General features: G+C 41.5%; 1 protein-coding gene and 2 long non-coding RNA genes across 3 annotated transcripts; 1 reads left to right on the top strand and 2 right to left on the bottom strand.

Moving 5' to 3' along the window:
• Positions 1–313: 313 nt before the first annotated feature.
• Positions 314–10393, bottom strand: lfng (LFNG O-fucosylpeptide 3-beta-N-acetylglucosaminyltransferase). Its single transcript, XM_077559584.1, has 8 exons — positions 9880–10393; positions 3753–3801; positions 3521–3623; positions 3299–3452; positions 3127–3212; positions 2888–3053; positions 2615–2700; positions 314–1569 (listed from the first exon to the last, which is right to left on the bottom strand). Exons 1-8 carry the CDS (start codon positions 10285–10287, stop codon positions 1503–1505), a joined length of 1119 nt encoding a protein of 372 aa, XP_077415710.1. The 5' UTR covers positions 10288–10393; the 3' UTR covers positions 314–1502.
• On the top strand, positions 2924–3701 carry LOC144044887 (uncharacterized). The gene is made up of 3 exons (XR_013291381.1): positions 2924–3074; positions 3317–3470; positions 3569–3701. It is a non-coding gene; the product is annotated as an uncharacterized LOC144044887 (long non-coding RNA).
• Positions 10394–12567: 2174 nt separating the features above from the next.
• LOC144044089 (uncharacterized) lies at positions 12568–13463 on the bottom strand. The gene is made up of 3 exons (XR_013291192.1): positions 13260–13463; positions 12922–13052; positions 12568–12811 (listed from the first exon to the last, which is right to left on the bottom strand). It is a non-coding gene; the product is annotated as an uncharacterized LOC144044089 (long non-coding RNA).
• Positions 13464–14682: the final 1219 nt, after the last annotated feature.

Genomic DNA, 14682 nt, shown 5'->3' with positions numbered 1-14682 from the left:
CCATCCATTATCTGAATCACTTATAATGCTATAAAAATGTATCCATTTTTTAAAATTAAGTTATTGAAAATAATATATGCATATACTGGAATTAGATTTTTATGGATCCAAATTTACTTTTTATTGATATTATGTATTTTCAACAATTCCTATCACCGTACTTCCTCTGGACTTTGTGTTGCAGTTTGAATTTAGTAGGAAATTGTATTACTCTGAGAAAGCATAAAATTTTTCTGGATAAAATGGACGAGGCATCAAAACAGTGATCACATGGATCTTGATGGAGAAAAATGAAAACGCCAGCAAATGCAGATGCTTCTCAGTGGTTATGCACTTTTATTTTTTGACATTTTAGGCCCCCAACGCGGGGCCCGTGTTAGTTAAATAGTAGGATCAGATCATAATCCCTGAGACGTCATTATTGGGAATGAACTGTTCCAAGCCTCCAGATGCTGGAGAATAAAAAGCAGTACGACACAATTTTTAAAAAAGCAGACGTAAACCACGTTACATTCGAAAACATTCCTGTACAAAATGGCCGCTAACATAGGCGCAGTATACAATACTGTAGTCACGATCATGTACAGCGTAACCCAATATGGGTCGACTCCATGCAGAGACGCTGATGTTGCTCACGTTACGTTGTCACCTCGCAGAACTCCGCAAGCAAGATGATATTACTAACATTCATATTTTTTGTGCAAGAGAACACATGATTTTCTTTGCTTCGAGTCTTGGGAGGTGAGCGTCTTTCCGAGAGCGAGCATCAGCTCATTTGAAATTCAGCTGTGCAATTTTGAAACAATTCAAAATCCTAATCATTCAAAGAAAAAAAAGCCAAATCAAAAACCCTCCGTTCATTATTTCCCTCCTGATTGTAACGCATGCAAGAAGCGTATTTATAAGTTACAAACAAATGGATAGAAGAGATTTTGCAGGGTTTTTGTTAGATTTGACACAAATCTGATGTCATTCCAGGATGTCTTTTTTTGTTGTTGTTGAAAAAGTCAAAGTGCTGCATCCTGATGAAGTTCAGATAAGGTCAAAGTCAACACTGTTCACATAAAAGCACAACAAAATCTTCACATGAGAGCGTTTGTCCGGAGTCATCCAAATGCTTGGAAGCGTTCCCATTTTTAAAAAGCTAACGTAAAAAAATTACAAAAGATGGCGTAAAGCTGGCAAAGAAAAGAGCGTGGAAATATGAAATACATTCTATGAGAATTGCAAGATACATTTACAAGCACCATATAGAAAAAAGCTCAACTGATTGCCTGCAAACCTTAAAAACAAAACACAACATTGAAATCCACTTGGAAGTGGCGTAGTCCCGTAAGCGGCGGGCCGCACAGCAGCCCACGTACACCAAAAAGGCCGCGTAGCGCTCGCTGGAAGAACCCAGCAGCGACGCGGTCTTGACACTGACGAAAAACGCTGGTCCTCGCCCGCCTTTCAGATACCGAGGCGGGGCGGAGGACGAGGATGAGAGAGGAGCGGTCGTCCTAGAAGGCAACCTGGGGCGGACACCACGGGGTGTCGGGGTACACCAGGCAGTGCACAGACTTGAACCTGCGACACGGAGCAACGGGACGTCAGGGTTACGTGGGAATCAAACAAGTGCTTCAAAATGTACAGTAGGTACAGTATGATAGTGACACCCAATACATGAGCAGTTGCCTTTACAACTGTAATGATGACCACTATGGGATTTTGGGTTGGCTGGTTGGTTAGTTAGGAGGGATTTTCAATTTTGGTTAGTATCTGGAAAAAGATGCAGATACAGGGATTTAGTTTCAAATTTGGAGAGACGTGTTTTTCTTTGGACCACCATGTTATGTAATGTGCTACAATAAATTTATATTTAAAAAGTGTACCCTGATAAAGGTTTGATTTAGGAGCTCAGCAAAATAGCATTTTGTTACTGTCGGGCGGAAATATGTAAAAAAAATTCAATTTCATGTTTTTATCAAAAATGTATCCAAAGGTCATTTACCATGTTCTTATTTTTTACACATTTTTAAGTAAAAGTGTTGAAAATAGTTTGAGAATAAATCTATGAGCTTTCTTAGACACATCAACTGTCTCACCCTCACTTTGTGGGAGCTGTGCAGCATTATGTTGCCTCAAGATTTTATAGTCTGGGAGTCTTTTTTTTTTAAACTGATCTAAATACAGATTTATAATGCTGTTTGTTAAGAAATGATAGTTAATGTAATACACTGAGTGAAATGTCATAATGATTAAGAATGATTATTGGTTCTAGCTAATAAAAAAAAAATCACATTCTCGATAAAAATGCCTTCTAATATACAAAAATAAGTAGAAATTAGCCATCTGAAAGTATTTTCATATGTGATTAATGAATCTGTATGATATATTAGGTTTCATGTTTTTTGAGCTACTCAACTAAAATATTCTAATTCATCAAATACGGTCCCTTGCCCTCTAAAGGTTAACAATGGCACAGTCACTTTATAAACCCTGACTTCTCAAAGGTCTCCCCTTTCTAGTATCAAAAATAGTCCGATTGTGTTGTCTTTGAAAAGGGAGAAGGTTTGCTCTTGGATGTCACATACAGATCGGGTGCAGGTGTACCTAATGTTTTGTCTCTCACCTGGATGGATCCTCCTCTACAGAGAAAGCTCCTTTCAAATTGATGATATTGCTCTTGTTTTCAAACATCCCATAGCTGAGAGTGATCTGAGGGACAGATGAATGGAGACAATCATGAACAAGATATAATACAACTACTAACTTATTTTGTGACAGAGTACTTGAGTAGAATCGGTGCATTTTTACGAATACTGTACAGACGTACAGTATTGGCGGTGGTCGTTATGCCTAAATATAACATTAAACTTCTTTTACTGTTCATCTTAGTCTTTACCTGTTTGTGGATCTCGGACCTGGACACTTGTTGCAGGTTCTCCAGGTGCGAGTGGAACAGGTTGCTGCGTATGAGAGAGACGCCCAGCACAGACTCGATGATGTAGCCCACGGTGCAGTCGTCGGGCAGACGGATCTTCTCCGCCGTGTTCATGAAATGGCCGCCGCTGGAGAGACGTCACACGCAGGTAAGACGTGGATCATTTATTCTCTTGACGGTGTCAAATAGATTGATCTTACCTGGCCCACGGGCTCATCTTGAGTGCTAGACCGCGGCTCACACAGAAGCCTGCCCCTCCAGTAGCGAACCAGAAGTTGACTGGTTTCTAGAACAATGAGACCGGGAAACGTCTCATCATTCCATATCGGTGGATAATAATACTACAATTTCACAAAATGGCCGTCTACGCACCATCTTGTTGTCGCCCAGCCTCTCCGTGGCTTCTATGGGCCTGTCCAAGCTGGGTTTTCCAATGTACACGTCCTGGGTGTGCTGGTACTGAGAGAGCTGCTTGAGCAGAGCGCGAACGTTCACGTAGTTGTCGTCGTCCACGTGGCAGAACCACCTGAACATCAAATACATGGTGAGAACCCTGACTGAACGTGTGTGCGTGTTTCTGTCGCAAGCGCTCACTTTTTGGCCGACTCAATGAACTTGTCGTACTCCACGGCCATCTTGCAGGAAAGGGCCTGTCGGCTGTGAGCGGCCGAGCAGTTGGTGTTGATGGCGTGACTCCCTGCGGCCATACACGAACAAGAGTTATGACATGCAGCCCCCGCATCCATCAATGGTGCCTTTTTTCCCTCAAGAGCAACCAAATACACATTTCGGTGAGAAAAAAATATTCCCAGTTGGGATGTCTCACCAATTTTCCTTTTGAGCTCTTCATCCTCGCCATCTGTGAAGATGTATGTCTGCGGGCAAACAAGAGGAATTACACGTTAGCATTAGAGTTCATGATTCACCTGCACAACATACTGTGATCAAAAAAAAAAAAGCCTTTAAAAAAGTAAATGCTCTGTTTTTGTTGGAAAAAGTTCCCCACGGGGAAAATAAAGGTATATCGTATCGTATCGTATCGTATCGTAATAAGATTGTTATTGTGGTTGAGATACATTTAGTTAGCTAGCTCATTAAATGTAGCATGGTAGCACCAGCTAGTTATATAGCTAAACAAGAGATATAAGGGCCTACACGGTACACCGAAATATATGAAGTTAACCAACTGAATTTTTCCTGAAGTATTTCATTATCTAGCTAAATTTAGCACCAGCTGATTAGATAGCTTGAGATATGACTGTTTTTGAAGGAAATATATGAAGTTAATGATGACTTTTTCCATGAGCATTGCTTAGCAACAGTCAGCTGGAAGTTACTGCACCTGACTAACAAAACGCTTAACTGGATTAACCGCAGCTACCATTAGCAACAGCCAGGTAGGATATTGTTAAGAAAATATAGGCCATTAACTAGCTAGGGTGGGCAACTGAAGCAGCTGGGGCCAAAGGTTTCGGCAGAACCCTAAATTGCCTCCAGCTTCAGCTAGCATTAGCAACATCTAGTTTGGTAGATTAGACATAAAAATATAAAAAAAATAAAATAAAACTATATGAAGTCAATCAGATAGTGATATTATTTTGCTAACAAGATGCATAGCCAGATAGCTGAATAAAAAAATGTGTATATGCAGGGTTGGGGAATCCAGGTCCTAAAAGTAAAAACCCTGGACCAGATTGGCTTCAGCCACAGGTGCTTCTACTCAACGAGCTCGTCTCCACCTGTTGAGTAGAAGCACCTGTGGCTAAAGCCAAACTGTTTCATGGTTTTTACTTTCTGGATTTGGAATCCACAACCATCTGTGTCGGAATAATCCTTTAGCAAGCTAGCATGAGCTTATGATGAGCTTTCCATCTTTTATATCTTTGTAAACATTTGAAACAGCTGCAGATGTGCACGTGTACTAAATGTTGTGTGAACTCCAGTACCCCCCTGCCCACATAATGGCTCTTGCATCCCTTGCCTTTATGACAAGCGCAGTGATTAGCATCATTCAGCTGCGTTTGTATGCTGGGCGAAATCTCATTGCGAAGTTAAACAGCCTCCTGCTCCCATAAAGGCCTTTTGTGCCGCTTCACACTCACTCCATGGCAACCGCACAGCCGCCCCCGAAGCATCCCAGACGACAGAACACAAAAGGGGGGAGGCAGACCATCCGACTGCGCCCCCTCCGCATCCATCCCAATTCGCTATCTCATTCATGCATTTGCGCAGCCCACGAGCACAAGCCAAGTGTTGGCTCATAAATGACTGCAGGCGTCAAAGAACTGTTGTGTGGCAGCAGGTGCTGGCCAACAGTCGGCCTGTTTACACTTCAGGTGAGCCGGCACCTGCCGAGCAGCACGCCACCGCTGTCTGGCGCCACGTGTCTCTGCACGCCTTTTTCAGGGTATGCGAGTTGTTCTTTGTCGGCGGAGTGGAGTAGAATGTTTTGGTGCAGAGCCAGAAAAAGGGACACATTTTGTCTTTTGTTAAATTCAAGCACATTTTCTTGAAGGTTCTGATCGGACTTTTACGCCCTTCGACTTTTTAGCGTCTCTCCATTTTCTATAGCACTTGTCTAGGGATGACAAGTATGGCGGATTCTGGCCTTATTTCAATGCATCGAGTTTCGCAAAAGCTGACGATACCAGTCACCGACCGATACTTAAGGCGCCGTTTTGTGGCCATTTTCCTATCAGGAAGTAAATATAAAAGTTTTTCTGTTAATTGCATCCTTGTCCATCCTCTCATATTCCCATTGTATGTTTATAATATTTATATAAAAACTCCTAACTCAGCTGGGGTAGGCTCCAACTCACGCTAACCGTAAAGAGGAGACGCACTATTGAAAATAGAGGAAATCTTTGTCAAAATTCCTAAACAATTAAAGTATGTAAGACGGCCATTTTAAGTACCCTCCCTATCGCAAAGGGCGCAGCACCCTACATGTGGGCCTGACCTCTCTGTGCGCCCTTCTCCCCCGACAACGAGACGTCTGCCGCTGTTTGTGCGGCAAACTCACTAAGCGCACCGCCATGAGACTTTATTTGTTCAGCCAAGCAGAGCAGCGGGCCGGATGACGGCGCCGCGATGGACGAGCCAATGGCAGGTGGCGGGGCCGGGAAGAGGGGGTTGGGATCCGAGTGTTGATTAGTAAATCAAAAACTATGCGTCCATTCACTCCCTCACTACGTCACCCCCTCCTTTGCTGTGAAGAGGACAATGCTGTGAGTTTCCATGCCGGGTAAATCCTCAACATGTTTGCCCGCATTTGCATACAGCTGCGGGAGTTAAATCCGCACAGCGCCCCCCCCCCCCCCCCTCGCCCCACTGTCTTTGTTTCTAAACTGACATGGAGACGTGCAGTTACTTTCACTACATGCAAATCAAGTGCGTGTGTGTGAAGCGGAGATAAGAAAGGAGGGGCCAGCGGGGTACTTGAAACCACAGGAAGGCTCTGCATGGCCCTTGTCTGAGCTGAACGCGCGTGGTGCCTGCATGGCTGCCTCCAGCTCCACAGGAAGGAAATGCACCAGCGGGCACTCTTCCCTCTATTCACCAGCAACCTCCCCCGTGTACCTCCCTGACCTGATCCAACAAACTTACACAAGTGTTCTTTAAAAAAAAAAAGTCAAAAAAACTCTCCCTTTTATCGAGCTCCACTCATTTCCACTTTAAGCACCCATTGTTAGATTGCTACCTTATTATTATAATGTTCTATACTAACTATATTTAGCAACCACAATTGGGTTGTAATAAATAAATGTAAAAAAATAATTTATATTTTATAGTACATAAAAATCAGAGATGGGCAAGTACCGATACCAGGTATCAATATCATGCCAGTAACCGACCTGATGTCATGTTGTCAGTACTCGCAACGGCTGCTAATACCAGTATCGATTGCCCGCTTGTGGCCATTATACAATTAGGAAATACAAATTAGAAGAATAGAATATTTCATGCAGTTTTAAGAAAAGATGCTATTTTACGATATATGGGGCGTTCTTTAAAATTATCTGTCATTGCATTTTGGGGTGATGTTTCATGTTTCAAAAGTATTAGTGGTATCGGTACTTGGTATCTACTAAGTGACTACTCAAAAGTTGAGTACTTGCGAGCGGTATCGGTCTGAAAAAAAGGTTTTGAACATCTCTAATAGTAATAAAAATCACGATTTAAATATATTGATATTTGATATCACGCTATATAATTGGACTAAAATATAATAAAATAAAAAGTGTGCACTGGGTGTACTTAATAAGGACTTGGCTTTGATGGCTTTAAAATAATTTTTCAAATGTTTTTTTTTTTTAATAATGGCTTTGATGGCTTTAAAATAATTTTTCAAACGTAATTATTATTATTTATTTTTTAATTAAGTGCTGTCAAAGATAAAGCGTTAACTAATTAATTAATGACAAAAAAATATTGCATTAATCATGAATTAACGCAGATTAATCACTCTATTAATTTTGACCACAGATGATCCTTTAGCTGACAGTAGATGGTTACTTTAAAGGTAGCACAGGTTGTGTTTGACCAATAAACATAACTACATGCATTAAAGTAAAGTATTTAATAAATGTTTGTGTATAACATTCAGAATATTTGTTCATGTCAAACTATTGGGGTCATTTTTTTTATTATTTTAAATTACGCAAGTAATTAACTGATTAGAAAAAGAGGAGGATGAGCGTGTGCAGTGGATCAAAAGATGTTGAAGACGTCCTCATAACATTAAATGTCGAAAAAAGTAACGCATAACAGGTGCTCTTTAAATTTGGCGGGCAAAAAATGTTGATTAAAAAAAAGCATTTTTAATTAAGTGATTAATCAACATTCTAAAATGTGATCTAAAAAACGTGTTGTTGTTTTTTTGAAGATTTAACAAATCTAATTTAAATTCAACAAAGAGGCTGACCAAGTTCACCTTTTAAAATAAAAAAATTCGAAAGATTTTTGAATAAAATATTTTAAAGATTTTTTCTTAAAGATTTTAAAATATTTTATATACATATATACATATACTGTTTTAAGGTTTTAAAACAAAAAAAAATATATATATATATATTTTAAAAGATATTAAAATTAAGAATAGCGGCTGACAACAGTTGACATTTTGAAATGTAATAAAAATAAAAAGTACATATTTTTTGAAAGTTGTTTCAAGAGATTTAAATAAATCAAAAACTAATGAAGAATTTAAAATAAAAAAAGACGACGACACTCATTTGAGGCCTAAAACCACAGTTGGTCACAGTTGGGAATTACAGAATTATAATACTGATTATGAACACTTATGGTCTAATAAAAGCTAATAAGGGCTTGTTGCATGTGATGCTAACCAGTTGCACTTTGCCCTGACTCAAAGATTAGAAGAACAGGTGCCATTGTGTCTGACAGAAGATAATCTACACCCATGTAAATGATGAAGACATCCCACTCTGGGGTTAAAACCAGAAATTAACTCCCGCGAGCATTAAAGAGGCACAGATGCCATCGCGACGCCACAGATGTTCATCAGCTGAGCGTGAGAATGAGCAGCGGCCATATGTACGCGCTGGGAACCGGGAGCATCATATGGCGGCCATTAGGGGGACGTCTTTTGTTCTGCGTCTCCTGACCACCTGGTGCCCTCCCCGCTGGAAACTCCCTCTTGCATTGTGGCCTTGCTTGGTCCCTGATTGTCGTCGCAGCCACTTGCCAGCTGCCTTCCAGGACATCTTTGACTTTTGTCACGGGAGATGATTCAGTCATTACCAACAATTAGGACACTCACTTAGGCCACATACTGCATGCACAGATACTGTAGACGCCTCCTTAAAGCATTTCATCACCAAAAAAGGACAAATCCAATTAAGTGTGGAAAAAAGTTCATTGCAAAGCTTCGAGGCACAGATTTCAAATTATTTTGTAATCCATTAATCATTTCAGCTCTCAATACTGTAGTGTTATAATAATCAAAGAGATTACATAACTGCACAATATTTTTTTCTATGGGATTTTTTGGGGGAGGGGGGTAAATTTGAACTTTGGGGGTTGAGTCAGGGGGACTTTAAAGCCAATGTGACACCCCTGTCTGCAGGATGAAATCACTTTGACCAGGCATCTTTGTGCAGCCACATTTTCACATGCACCCCCTTTTGTCCCACGTGCATCCCCTTGAAGACGAAGCCCCCCGTCCCTCCATTAAAGCTTGACCCAGACTCGGGCGCTCTCGCGTTCCCATAGAAAGCGAGAGAGCAGACGGGGTGCTGGGAAAGCTTTTCTTCAGCCCCCCTCCGTCCCAAAAAGACCTGCTTTGTTCCTGCCAGGACTGCGAAAGAGGGGGGACAGGGCGCTTGGAGAATCGGTGCTTGCCGCGGTGGCATCCATTGCACCGGGTGGGTGCATTCACAAGGGACACCTCAAAAAGAAGAGGCATAATGGAGAGAGTGGAAGGGGTGGGGGTGCTTGAAAGTGCACCCTTTCTTCTCAGGCACGTCACTCAGAACAGGATAAAAGTGACATGTGCAGGATGGGAATGGGGGGGGGGGGATTTCATTGTCGCTTATGGTGGTGATAAAAAACAAAACAAAACAAAACGTAAGAAGCTATCTTTTATTGTGTACACCGAGTACTTTTCAACCACTTTTTGCTAACTCAACAAACCAGTGACTCACTGGACAAGCCAAAATTCATCTATCTATGCCAGTGACAAGTGCAAGCAGAACACTTAAATGCTCTTCTACTAGATGGCAGAAAGTACAATTAACCTGTATATTCACCTGTTGAATAGTAGCTTTTTATTCAACAGACTATATCAGATTTCACACTGATTAAATAGATTTGTGAGTACATTTAAACAAGATCATTATGACTTCAGTATGTTGTTTTCTTACAAATGTGAAGCCATCGCCATATTAGCTGAAAATATTTTACTAAACATGGTGCATAAAGTTCATATTCACCTGTTGCATACTCCTGGAGATCCAAGTGTCCAGAAGCAGGTTAAGTCTGGACTGGTGAAACTTCTTGGTGGTCTTCACCGCGATGAACAGGTCATCCGGTCTGATGTCCTCGGCCGGCGGGGGTGCCGTGTCGCCGGCGGAGCCAGAGGAGCGCGCGTTGGGCTTCTCCGCCTCCCTGCGCCCGCGGCTCAGCTTGCCGAAGTACGCCGAGAATCCCTTCTGCCCGCCACCTTCCGCCGCCGGCGCCCCGGCTTCGACCCCTGTTGGCGACCTAGTGTCCTCCTGGCCGGTTGTCTCCACCGCCACTTGAGCTCCGTGATGCCGCACCGCGACCAACAACATCAGCAGGCAGAGAACCGCCGCCGTGCCAAGGCAGACGGCCGTCTTCTTCCCGTTGTTCTTCAGCATTGTTCAACTAAAAAATATAACGAATTTCCAATTCAAAGTCCATAAGGTAAGTTCTGTACCCTTAAAAAAAAACAACAACAAAGTGCTAAAGATGTCCTACACGGTACATTGCTAACGCGCGACTGACTACGACGTCACAAGGGCAAATTTATAAGATTCCTCTATGGCCGCGCCCACTGGGAGGTCCTTGAAGGTAGTATGTAATACACGCTGGAGAAGATTTAAATATAGCAGCTGTTGGCATATTTTTGCGCTTATGGGCAAAGGTGGCAAAAGTCCACACGCTCTATACTTTTTAATAAAGAGTGGCAAGGTAGAAGTAGTGATTCAACGTCTGTACATAGGGAAGTAAAAGTAGAAGTACCGCCTTTAAAAATGTACTTAATACAAAAGTCAAAACTCAAAATGAAAACAAACCAAGCACTAGCAAGTATTGAATTGACTTTTGTGCTATCAAAACAACGTATCCCCATAGCTTTGCTCACGTTGTGGATTGATTTACAAAAAAATTCAAAATTTACTAATAATTTAAAAAACACACGTGTGTTTTATTTTTAGATTAAATTAATTTATATATTATGTATTCATTCATTATTATGTATTTTTATACAGTATACTGTCTGATTCATCACAATCAAATCAGTGGTACTCTAGTTTAATTGGCCTGTAGCTAAAGTAGGGAGGAGTCATTGGTTTATTTGAGTATGCTTGTCCCCATATCATACCTGTCAACCTCTGCCGATAACTGCCCTTATAAATGATTATGATTCCCCTTACAAACCCCAAAAAAACCTTACAAACACCGTACGACGCATGTTTACTCGCGGTAACCAGACAGTGTAATAGAAATAACAAAGGTAATTTGCATACAAAGTCTTTTATTCAATTTAAAAAGTTTACAATGCAATAAACTGTGCCTTCAGTGCTTCCTATTGTAAGCCAATGTGCATGATTTAGCAGACTTTATCTGCTCTAATGAGGGTCTCACTTGTGAGCAACAGTTGTCACAGTTCAATTTCATCTGTAATAAAGAAGTAAGAGTGTCTGTTCCCATTGTCTTTCTGTACTCTGTATGAATTTTCCTCGCATGGCTGAAAACCCGCTCGCTATCAGCATTACTGTGAGGAAGGCTGAGTAAAATTAGATACATCTTTCTCATCAGTGGAAAGCGATCCAGCCCCAAACCAGTTTTCATTTTGAACACATGAGGCCAAAATGTCTCTGGACGAATTGGTTGTCCATCCTGACTTTTCTGAGGGAGAAGATCATCAGGTATTAGTTGATAGTCTTCCCATTCATCATTTAATTGTTCCTGATCAAAGTCTGGTGTAAACCTGTTTGCAAGCTTAACAATACTTGTGTAATCCAACATCTCTCTCTTTCTTGGGTCCAACACCACCAAGTCACTCAGTATTGTATTCTCAAATGGAAATTTTTGCATCATTTTAGTTACAACAGCCTCGTAGAAGGAGCGAACAGAGGGAAAAAAAGTTGCTTGCATGGCTGGTGTGATGCTTTGCCTGATTTCATCCTCCTCATTGGTGTCTTGGAAGAGGGCCCTGGTGCCCAAGCCAACAGCAAGCCTGCTATCTTCATGCTGCAGGCATCTGTTTGTATAATCAACTGCCAGCAGGCTATCAGCAGATTTGACATGTTCCATTTGCACAAATTTCACCAAGAGTTTCTTTAAGAGTCTTTCCATTTCTGGTAGCAAATCTCCAATCATACATGCCTCTGTTTGGAACACAATATTGAATTGATTTATTTGAGGCAGGATGAAGCTGAGGAAGTGGAGTGTGAGGAGAGTAACAGGGTCTTGAAGTCGATCATGGATGCTTTTCACTTTACCTGCCCTTTCAACATCCGCATGGCTAGCGAAGTAGCTTTTGAGTGCTTCGTACTGAGACAATGTTCTTTCAACCACTTTTTGCAGAGACAACCATCGTGTCGGACAATGCTTTAGGATTTTTTCTTGCTCGGAATTTGTAAAGTCCTGAAACTCTTTAAAATCCTCAATTCGTTTGGAACTATTTTTAAAAAAATAAAATATATCCACCAGCAAGTCATCTATGTTTACTGGCAATGTCTTCAGTCCATCTTTGACACACATATTGCCAAGATGACAAATGCATCCAACACTAAAAACAGCCCCATTTTTTTCTTTTATCCTAGACAAGACAGAGTTTTTCTTTCCAACCATGGTGTTGCAATTGTCGCTTGCAAATCCCACAACGTTACTCTATGGAATGTCATTTTCTTGTAAAATGTTGTCAATAACGGCAAAGATTGATGCTACTGTGCCTGATGCCAACTCTGGTAAATCGAGGAGTCTGGTATTTGTGTTCTCCCCATCAAAGAAGTGAGCTAACACAACAAGTCGCTTTTTGGTAGTACGATCATTGCTTTCATCAATCATGAGGGTAAATGGGTGAGTTCTGCAGTACTGAATGACGTCTTGGGTGTAGCCACGTGCAAGGCTCTCCTTAACAATCATCGTAGCCTTGGTCCTCCGACATGCAAACTCCTGCAAAAATATATTAAAATATAAAATTTTAATTTTTGACACGTGCCATAAATGCTGATTCATTGTAGATATGAATGATAATAATAATAATAATAATAATAATAAATTACCTTAGCTGTCTGTGAATCCGGAAACATAACTTTCACCAAATCCGAGAAGTGGTCCGCAGCTGTGAAAGCAATGTTGTGCTCAGCAAGAAAATGGCAGAAGAGAATTTCCGCATTTGTCGTTTTGTGGGATGCTGCAGGATTTGCGGTAGAGACGAAGTGCTTGGTTAATGGGACATGTGAATTGTTTTTTTTCACATTCTCCACGTGTCCGGCAGTTTTAAAGTGGCTCATCAGATCGTAAAATCCACTCGCAGCAACTTTCACGTCTTTATTGCAAGGGACACAGAATGAGAATTGAGTGCCTCTTAACGATGCTTTAATCCAGCCAGCATATTCACCTTGAAGTAACTCCCATTCTTTCTGGTGTCGACCCGATCCTTGAGTTCTTCGTTTCTTACTAGGTGGCTCCTCCATGCTTGCTTCCACGATATTTACTCTATGTATATCTACGCATGCGCATGTCAGCGCATTTTTTTTCCCCCGTACAAAAGTCGGTGTACGGCGTACATGATTTGAAATGGTAAAAAAACGTATAAAATACGTATAAAACGTACAAGTTGACAGGTATGCCATATGTATAGCTATGCACTTTTAAACATTATTGGAAATATTTTGCAGACCCAATCTAGAGCTACGGCTGACATATCCCATGGAGTCTAGGGACCCCAGTTTGAGAACCACAATCAAATCAAGTCAAATAGAACTGAAACATACTATGTTTTATTTTAATTGCAGTCAAATTGATATTTCTAAGGCACTCAATTCAAATAGAATACAGCAAAAACACAAGTTAACTACTTGAAAAAAGTGAGTTTGTCATGAGTATTTTTTTAAATGGCTTTTCTTTTCCACTGTCAATTGTAGCTAGAAATATTACACAACTATTAGTCTTTTCCACTGAACTTAAAATCAAAGAAGCGGCTATTCTTTTTTGTGACTCAAATCCTTTTTGTTTTCCCAGCTGACTCCACAACCTGGTCAGGTTGCCAGCCAAGCGCAGTGCACACCTATGGACAATGTGGGAGGAATCTGGAGAAAATGGAGGAGAAAAAAACATGCAAAGTATACACAGGATGGCCAAGCCAATATTCAAACTCCAATCATCAGAAATATGAAGCTGATCTTCTCACCACTAGCTCACTATGTGCAATCCAAGTCTAAAAATCATTCTTTTGTTTTGTGTTTTTCATTTCGGCTCATTTGACCGTGAGCTGTGTCCGGGCTGCAGAAATAGCCTCTATTGTTCTTCGTTGGGAGCATGGGAGGAACCGGGTGCAGTTGGCCAATCCTGCACACTTGTTATTATTCAAATGGTGGCTTTCACCAGCGATGCTGACCAAAGGCCCGTTCAGAACGTCTCGCAGCTGCTCGGAGCCTCGGCAACGCACAGCGACACTACGTGATGAAGGTGGTTTTTGGAATAGCATCTACTCTATTGCAGGTGTTGGATGGCGGGACACGCGGGACATAACTTCGAAGTGGTCTTTGTGCTCCTGACAAGCTCTTTTGTCCTCATTTGTGCATGCGAAGGCGTCCAAAAGGGACCGCAAGAAACCAAGTGGAGGGGGTTGTCTGTGTGGCCTTCATTCTCCTTGCACCCAAAGGCCTCTTTGTGCGGCGCTCGCAGGCCTTTCGTCCCATCTCGTAGGCTTGTTCAGGTTCTTTTTGGCACCCAGTGGCTTGTTAAAGCGAAAAGGAGTCACGGCTTCCGCCGTTGTGGAAAAACAAAACCACAACTTGTCTCCCACGTCCAAACACAAA

The sequence above is a fragment of the Vanacampus margaritifer genome, chromosome 2 (genome assembly GCF_051991255.1).
Source record: "Vanacampus margaritifer isolate UIUO_Vmar chromosome 2, RoL_Vmar_1.0, whole genome shotgun sequence".
Lineage (NCBI taxonomy): Eukaryota > Metazoa > Chordata > Actinopteri > Syngnathiformes > Syngnathidae > Vanacampus > Vanacampus margaritifer.
This window is presented reverse-complemented; position numbering and strand designations above follow the sequence as displayed.

Coding starts and splice junctions, on each gene's coding strand:
- lfng (XM_077559584.1), bottom strand. CDS start 10,287: ATGCTGAAGAACAACGGGAAGAAGACGGCCGTCTGCCTTGGCACGGCG. Junction 3,802..9,879: donor TCTCCAGGAGTATGCAACAG/GTGAATATGAAC, acceptor GTTTGCCCGCAG/ACATACATCTTCACAGATGG. Junction 3,624..3,752: donor AGAGCTCAAAAGGAAAATTG/GTGAGACATCCC, acceptor GTATGGCCGCAG/GGAGTCACGCCATCAACACC.